This window comes from Vombatus ursinus, unplaced genomic scaffold, assembly GCF_900497805.2.
Source record: "Vombatus ursinus unplaced genomic scaffold, bare-nosed wombat genome assembly UNPS02013931.1, whole genome shotgun sequence".
NCBI lineage: Eukaryota > Metazoa > Chordata > Mammalia > Diprotodontia > Vombatidae > Vombatus > Vombatus ursinus.
In genome coordinates this window covers 1139163-1146978 of record NW_020953709.1, presented here as the reverse complement: position 1 = coordinate 1146978, position 7816 = coordinate 1139163, and the positions used below count along the sequence as shown (strand labels likewise).

Below are 7816 nucleotides of genomic sequence, written 5' to 3'. Positions count from 1 at the left end.
TGGGTGCTTAGAATGTGGAAAGTCAGAGCTGGGAGGAACCTTAGAACATGGAGTGTCAGAGCTGAGAGGAGCCTTAGAATATAGAACTTTGAATGTCAGAACTGGAGGAGACCTTAAAATAGGGGACATGGAGACCACATGGTGGCCAGCCCCCTCATTTTACAGATGAGGAAACTGAGGCACAGAGGTTAGGTGACTTGACCAGTCATTGACAGAGCTGTGGTCTGAACCTGCCTGGGTCGGCCCCCCACGAGGGAGGGCATTAGGGGATAAGCCCCAGCCAGGGCGGGCACCCGCCCGCCCGGCGTGCATGGGTTTCTGCGTGTCTCTGGGCAGGAGCGGATCTTCATGGAGAACGTGGGGGCCGTGAAGGAGCTCTGCAAGCTGACGGACAACCTGGAGACGCGCATCGATGAGCTGGAGCGCTGGAGCCACAAGCTGGCCAAGCTGCGCCGGCTGGACAGCATGAAGTCCACGGGCAGCTCGGGCGCCTTCAGGTGGGCCTCTGCGGGGCGCCGGCGGGGTCGGGGCTGGGGGGGGCGGGCGCCGTCCTCGTCCGGCTCCTTCTGACCCAGCCCCTCTCGCCGCAGCCAAGCAGACAGCCAGTTCAGCCGAGCCGGGAGTGTCCCCCACAAGAAGCGTCCCCCTAAGATGACCAGCAAGGTGAAGGGTCTGGGAGGGGGGATCGGGGCTCTCCCACGCCCCTCCCGGAGCCCCCCCCCGAGGGGCACCCTGCTCTGGAATCCTCATCTCTCTGGGTCTCGGTGTCTTTCCCCTGCAGTCGCCCTCCGTGGTGCCGGACCAGGCCTGCATCAGCCAGCGCTTCCTGCAGGGGACCATCATTGCCCTGGTGGTGGTCATGGCCTTCAGGTGACGGCCGAGGGCGACAGCGGGGTATTCTGGGACGGATGGCCTCCGGCAGGGCCCTGATCTGAGGGGAGGGCCTGCCTCTGATCCACCGTCCCAGGGTTTCTGAGGGCGGCTGCACCCACGGGGGGCTGCCTGGCCCAGGCCACGCTGTCCTCCCTGGTGGACACTCTCCTTCTGATCACGGCCTTGGCTGGCCCGAGGGTCCGGGTGGGGCATGCGCACAAAGGGACGGGTGTCTTGGATCCAGCTTTGGGAGGGGAGGACTGGCCAGGTGGGGGGGGAGGACTCCACAGCTGACGGCTCTCCTTCTTCCGTCTCTGATCGCCAGCGTGGTGTCCATGTCGACGCTGTATGTGCTCAGCCTTCGGAACGAGGAAGATCTAGTGGGCATGGATGGGTAGGTCCCCTTGGGGCCCGAAGCCGGTAACTGGGTGGAGAGGGACAGCCCATGTGGGCGGTGGGCCCCAGTCCGGCTTGCTGAAGGAAGCTTACAAAGCCGGAGGTGGGGGGCTGGGGGGGGTGTGGCCTGTCGGGGCAGCTTTACAGAGGGGACCATGTGGGTTGGGGGCTCAGGGGGCCACAGCCAGCTTTTCCTTGGCAGATCTCTTAGGGTAAGTATCACTGATGAGAGGGGGAAACTGAGGCCTGGTGGGAGGAGGGCAGAAAAGCACCTGGACCCCCGCCCTGGGCTCCATTCTGTCTCTGGTCTTTCTACATGAAGCCCCCCCCTCTCCCCCCCCCCCCGCCTCCTTTGGGCCAGGCCCTGGGGCCTGGGGGAGGGGTGTCTCTGACTCTTCTCTCCCCAGTTCTTCTTGGGGGGCCTTTGCTGATGTGTGTCTCCTGTTTCTCCTCCTCGCCCTACCTCCCCCTCCCCCTCCACTTGTCCTTAGCTCTTTCGCTGTGTCTGCTTCCTGTCTTCTGGCCCTCCTCCGGCCCCGGGACCCCGGGGAGAGTGTGGCCCTGTGTCCATGGTACGTGACTGTCTCTGCCTTTGTTGTATCCCCCCAGCCCCAGCATGCCGGGCACCCCTTCATCCAGCTTCTCCATCCGTCCTCCCGCCCCTGCTTCCCACCCCTTTGTTTTCCTCTCCAGCCCAGCTAGGGCAAAGCCCTGGATTCAGATCCTGACTCTGCCCCGCCCCCCCACTTCCCGCTTCCGCTATCAAGTCAGAGAGTTGAATGCAGAGCCTCAAAGGTCCCTTCCGGGCTGGACGTCTCCAGCCGCCCGCTGCTGTCTCATCGCACCTTGGCCTCTCCTGTTTTTCCTAATCTTCCCTAACTCGGCACTGTCCCGTCTTTTCTCTCTCTCACCGCTGTTGGGCGTTCAAGCTCAGCCCCTGTGTTCCCATGGCAGGTCGAGTCAAAGCTACGGGACCACTCAACTCCGCCAGTCCCCAGCCTCCAGCAGCCCTCCAGGCCCCCAGCCCTCCTCCCAGCCCGGTGCGTTCCCCCTCCCCCCTTACAGGAGAGACAGAGGGGCTGGCTAGAGTCCAAGGGCCGGGGGCCAGGCTAACGTGGGGGCTGGACAGCTGAGTGCCTGGCATCAGGAAGACCCGAGTTCAGACGCAGCCTCAGACACGTCCTGGCTGTGTCTGGTCACTGAACCACTGCCTGCCTCAGTTTGTGCATCTGTAAACATGGGGATCATAATAGCACCTGCCTACCAGGGTCGTTGTAAGAATCAAAATGCCTGGCACATAGTCGGTGCTTAATGTTTATTCAATGAATGAAATGAGATATTTGTAAATTGCTTAGCACAGTGCCTGGCATATAGTAGATGTTTAATAAATGTTTATGGAATGAATGGAATGAGATAATATTTGTAAGTGCTTAGCACAGCGCCTGGCACGCAGTAGGTGCTCTCTAAATGTTTATTGAATGAATGAAGTGAGATAATATTTGTAAGTGCTTAGCACAGCACCTGGCACATAGTAGGTGCTCTATAAATGTTTATTGAATGAAGTGAGATAATATTTGTAAGTGCTTAGCACAGTGCCTGGCACACAGTAGGTGCTCTGTAAGCGTTAGTTGGTATTATCATCACTCTGATGCCTCAGCCTGACTCATCTCCCATCTCTCCTGCCTCATCTCCCAGCTGCCACTGGCCTGCCAGACTCTGCCCCCGCCCTCACTGTCCGTCACTTGGACCTGTGCCTCAGTCCACCCTGTCCCGTCGTTTGCTGCTCCCTGCCCACCCCGAGCCCCTCCTCTGGCCAGAGCCCTGCCCCCAGCCCCACTGCCAACCGCTCAGGTATGGCTGGAAGTGGGGGAGGGGCAGGGGGAGGAGGGCAGGGCTCTGCCTTCCATCCCTTCTGGGGTGCCCTCAGCCTACCTTCTCCCTCTCCACAGGCCCGAGCCAGACCTCGCTGCTGCCGGTCACCAGCATCAGAGCCAAGTCTTGGGGCCTTTCGGCCAACGGGATCGCCCACGTCAAGCCCCCCAAGAGCCTGGAGCCCCCAGCCAGCCCCTCAGCCCCCTTCACTGGCGTGCAGGGCAAGGCCAAGAACAGCCCCAACCTATCTATCCCCGCCCGCGCCCGCCGCAGGGCCCCCCTGCTGAGCCCTGCCATGCCCCCGCCTACCCGCTCCGACGGCCCGCTCGGTAAGGATGCGGGCCGGCATGTCCCTTGATCAAGTGAGCTGACCTCCTGTTTCCCTTCCCTCTCATCCCTCGTTTCAGTGACGGGAGGGATCCTCAGCGGGCCTCCAAACCCCAGGAAGTCAGGGGAGCCCTGCCCCTGGCCGGTTGCCTGAGGCCGGCCCTGGCCCTTCCTGCTCTGTCCCTGCAGGAGCACGGCCCACCCTGAGCTCTATCCAGGTCCTGGAGAACTCTCTGCCCATCACGTCCCAGTACTGTGCTCCAGGTGACACCTGCAGGTGAGCAGAGGTGCTCCCTGAGGGATCCGGCTTCTCCCAGTGGTGGGGGGCGGACCGCCTGAGGCCCCCCAGAGGGATGGCCATCCCAGACTGGGAAGAGGAGTGGGGTGGGCGGTTCACTGGCCAGCATTTGTCCTTCCCGCAGGCCAGGGAACTTCACCTACCGCATCCCCATCAGCAGCAACACCCCCCTCCACCTCAGCGTGACCCTGCAGATGAAGTATGTGCCTGGGGGTCCAGGTAGGGGGAGGGGCGCGAGTGGGGGGGCCTGGCCGGCCGGGGTTCAACCTCCCCTCCTGCTCCCACTGTCTTCCCCAGCTCCAGCTCCCCTGTCTCGGTGACATTCTGCAGCCTGGTGTCTCAGGAGAACCCGTGTGAGCAGGGCAGCTTTCCCCACAGCCTCCACGTCCACAGTGACACCCAGGTAGGGGCTGGCCCTGGGACCCCCGGAGCAGAGGGGGCTCGGGCAGGGCTGAGGGAGGCCTGGGAAGCGAGATGGAGAGCATGGCCGTCCCTGGAGTACTGATGAGCAACTTGGGCATTTGGGCCCTCAGCAAAGCAAGCAAGCGTTCTGAAACACCTGCCGTGCGCTGGGTATTGAGCCAGGCCGGAGGGAGACAGAGGCAGAGAGGAAGCTGTCCCTGGCCTCACGAAACTTCCATTCTATAGGAGAAGAAAGTAGGAAATTGACTGAAGAGGTTGAGGGGAAGTGAGAGCATTTGCCAAGCAAAGGGACACAGCCTAGGCAAAGACTTGGAAGTGGGACATAGAGGTTGTGTGTCAGGATGACTTGATGAATGAATGAATGAATGAATGAATGAATGAATGAATGCATGAATGAATGGAAAAGCACTTACTACGTGAAGAGCACTGGGCCAAGCCCTGGGGATAGAAGGAGGCCTCAAGGAGCTCACATTCTAAAGGAGGTGGTTGTGTTCAGTTGTTTTCAGTTCTGACTCTTAGGGTTAGGCCCCCTTTGGGGGGTTCTCTTGACAAAGACACTGGAGTGGTTTGCCATTTCCTTCTCCAGTTCATTTGACAGATGAGGAAGCTGAGGCAAACAGGGTTAGGTGACTTGCCCAGGGTCACACAGCTAGGAAACGTCTCAGGCCAGATTCGAACTCACGAGGAGGAGTCTTCCTGACTCCAGGCCCAGCGCCCTGCACACCGTGCTGCTGAAAACAACACACAGATTGTCAAGTCAAACGGAAAGGCCCAGCAGTCCTTAGGGTACAGCGGCAATCCTGATAATAGTGCGTTTAGTAGGGGGCAGCTAGGTGGCCCAGTGGATAGAACATTGGACCTGGCAGAGTCAGGAAGATCTGAGTTCAAATCCAGCCTTAGACACTTCCTGGCTGTGTGACCCTGGGTCAGTCACTAACCCTCTGTCTGTTTCAGTTTCCTCATGGGGATCACGATAGCGCCCGCCTTTCATGGTTGTTGTGAGGATCAAATGAGACAGTCTATGTAAAGCCCTTGGCAGAATGCCTGGCGCGTAGTAGGTGCTGCGTTAATGTTAGCTATTACCATTATCATTACTATTTTCTTTAACGCCACTTCCTTTGATCAAACCAGGTATTTCCCACGCGGAACCATGTGATGGGATCTGAGACCTCTGGGGGCATGCATTGCCTCCTGTGGGCCTTCTGCGGAGGGGTGGGGTGGACAGGCCCGTCCCCAGACGGGCGGCCGAGCGGGGCTGTGGGTCTTGGGGCTCTCGGGCCTAGCTGCCCATGGGGCAGGGGGTTGGCTGGTGTTTGTGGTGGCCAGGACGTCTGGCCCTTCTTCGCCAGAGGTGAATTTTCCCTCCTCCAGGGGAAATGTCCCCATTTCCTTTCCCTGATCCTCACGTGGCCTGAGCTTGAGGCCCTGGGCCCCCGTTCGGCCTCTTCTGGACATTCTCCAGCCAATCTGGCTCTGTCCTAGCCTGTGCAGGGAGACTGCGCCTGCCCTCAGGGGACTTGGAGTCCCGTAGGCCCACAGGGTAGAGGGCCGGGTCTCTGTGAAGAGCTGGCAGGTCACAGGTGTGAGTGGGCCCTCCTGCCCTCCCCAGGCAGGGCCCCCCTGCTGCGAGCACCCAGGAAGCCAGAGCGCCCGAGATGGGTCATTTCCTGTTGCCTCCAGCCTCACACACAGACCCATTTCTACGCTGAGAGCCAGCCAAACTGACCTCCATCACTCCATCTCCTGTTTCCTCTGAAGTCGCTGGGTAGAGTGCTGGGCCTGGAGTCAGGAAGACCTGAGTTCAAATCCAGCCTCAGGCACTTACTAGCTATGTGATCTTATTTTGTCCTTTCAGTCGTGTCTGACTCTTTGTGGCCCCATGTGGGGTTTTCTTGGCAAAGATCTTGGAGTGGTTTGCCATTTCCTTCTCCAGCTCACTTGACAGATGAGGAAACTGAGGCAGACAGGGTGAAGTGACTTGCCCAGGGTCACACAGCTAGGAAGTGTCTGAGGCCAGATTTGAACTCAGGAAGATGAGTCTTCCTGACTGCAGGCCCAGCACTCTATCCATTGTGCCACCTACCTGGCCTTGGGCAGATCACTTAGAACCTTTGTCTGCCTCGGTTCCCTCAATTGTAAAATAGAGGTAACACCCCCTACCTCCCAGATTGTTGAGGATCAAATGAAATAATGATTGCACTTCGTTCAGGGCCTGGCACACAGTAGGCGCTTAATAGATGCTTATTCCCCTTTCCTTCCCTCCCTTGGCCCCATCTTTGCCCTGGCCGTCCCCCATGCCTAGGATGCCTTCCGCGGAGCTCCCTTTTCCTGATGCTCCCTCGCCCTCTCTTCCCGTCTGCTTTGGTCCGTATGGATTCTCTGTATTTTGGGGTAGCTGGGTGGCTCAGTGCATAAGCGCTGGGCTTGGAGTCAGGAAGATCTGAATTCAAATTCTGCCCTCGCTGCTTCCCAACGCTGTGACTCTATCAGCCTCCATTTGCTCATCTGTCAAACGGGGCCAAGAACAGCAGGGATGTTGTGAGGCTCTCCTGGGCCTGCTGGGCCTCCCAGCCCTGTAGCCATGGCCATTGTCTTCAGCTTGTGTAGACGCCTCGGAGGTCCTTCTTTGTCTTTGGGTCCCCAGGATTTAGCACAGTGCCTGGCATACAGTGGGTGCTTAATAAATGCTGGCTTGATGGGTGGGCCGCCATTGTCACTGCCAGCTCTCAGTCTCCCTCAGTCTCTGGTGTATTGGGTGGCCTCAGTGTCCCCTGTATGCTTTCCAGAGACGCGGCTGGACTGGAGGTGTGAGGGGTCAGGCCAGGATCCCAGGGTGGGGCGTTCCTGGGCTGCCCCTCACTCTCTCCACCCCTTCTCCCCAGGGTACCTCCCACCAGTGGCCCGTGGCCATCTTGTCATTCCAGGACTTCGTGTACCATTTCCGAGTGGCCCTGCTGGTGAGTATCGGCCCCCTCCCCGGCCCAGACACAAACGGGAGGTATGGGGGGGGAGTTAATATCCAAACTCCAAGTCTCACGAGAGGCCCCCCCCCAATTCAAAAAGGGCTGTGCCCGGGCCTCAGCAGACAGCAGGTGCTTAATTAATACTTGAGCTGAATGTTGCTAAAATGGTGCTGGGGATTGGAGGGGACAGAAAGCCCGCAGTGCCTGCTCGGGGGCCAGCCAGGCGGTCTGCGGGAAGATGAGTTCAGCCCCATCCCCCTGCCCTTCCTCCCCAGGGTCAGGCCAACTGCAGCTTGGAAGCGCCCACCCAGGCCGTCACAGACTATTTCTTCCACTTCTCCCGCCTGTGTGACTGAGCTGGGCCCCCACGCCCCAAGGGGCCCCCACCCCGAGGACCCCGGGGCCCCTCGAGGCGGGTTCTCTTCTCCCACACTGGATGTGACCATGTTACACTGGAGCAGGGCAGGGGCGGGGGTGACCCTGCACCGCCGCCGCCTGTCAGGGCCGTCGTGTGCTCGGCCCGTCTCACACTGGAGGTCTCAGGGCGCACACTGGAATTCCTGCTGCAGAGACTAAGGCTGGGGCTGGAGAAACTGGACGTCCGTACACTGGAGTTACTGTCCCTGAAGCCTGTCTGCCCCCGCTGCTGTCCCAGAGAAGGGCC

General features: G+C 59.8%; 1 protein-coding gene across 2 annotated transcripts in view; it reads left to right on the top strand.

The window, feature by feature from the left end:
- MYRF (myelin regulatory factor) overlaps nt 1-7520 on the top strand; it is a 50350-nt gene extending 42830 nt beyond the window's left edge. The window contains exons 15-27 of one of the 2 annotated variants that reach the window (XM_027858916.1): nt 337-497; nt 591-663; nt 782-870; nt 1199-1267; nt 1761-1841; nt 2224-2309; nt 2965-3120; nt 3219-3470; nt 3658-3745; nt 3891-3965; nt 4064-4169; nt 7072-7146; nt 7428-7520. In XM_027858916.1, the coding sequence (XP_027714717.1) occupies nt 337-497; nt 591-663; nt 782-870; nt 1199-1267; nt 1761-1841; nt 2224-2309; nt 2965-3120; nt 3219-3470; nt 3658-3745; nt 3891-3965; nt 4064-4169; nt 7072-7146; nt 7428-7508 (1392 nt within the window). In that variant the 3' untranslated portion in view covers nt 7509-7520. The remainder of the gene's footprint in view (nt 1-336; nt 498-590; nt 664-781; nt 871-1198; nt 1268-1760; nt 1842-2223; nt 2310-2964; nt 3121-3218; nt 3471-3657; nt 3746-3890; nt 3966-4063; nt 4170-7071; nt 7147-7427) is intronic. The other variant, XM_027858917.1, reaches the window with a different exon arrangement.
- Nucleotides 7521-7816: the final 296 nt, after the last annotated feature.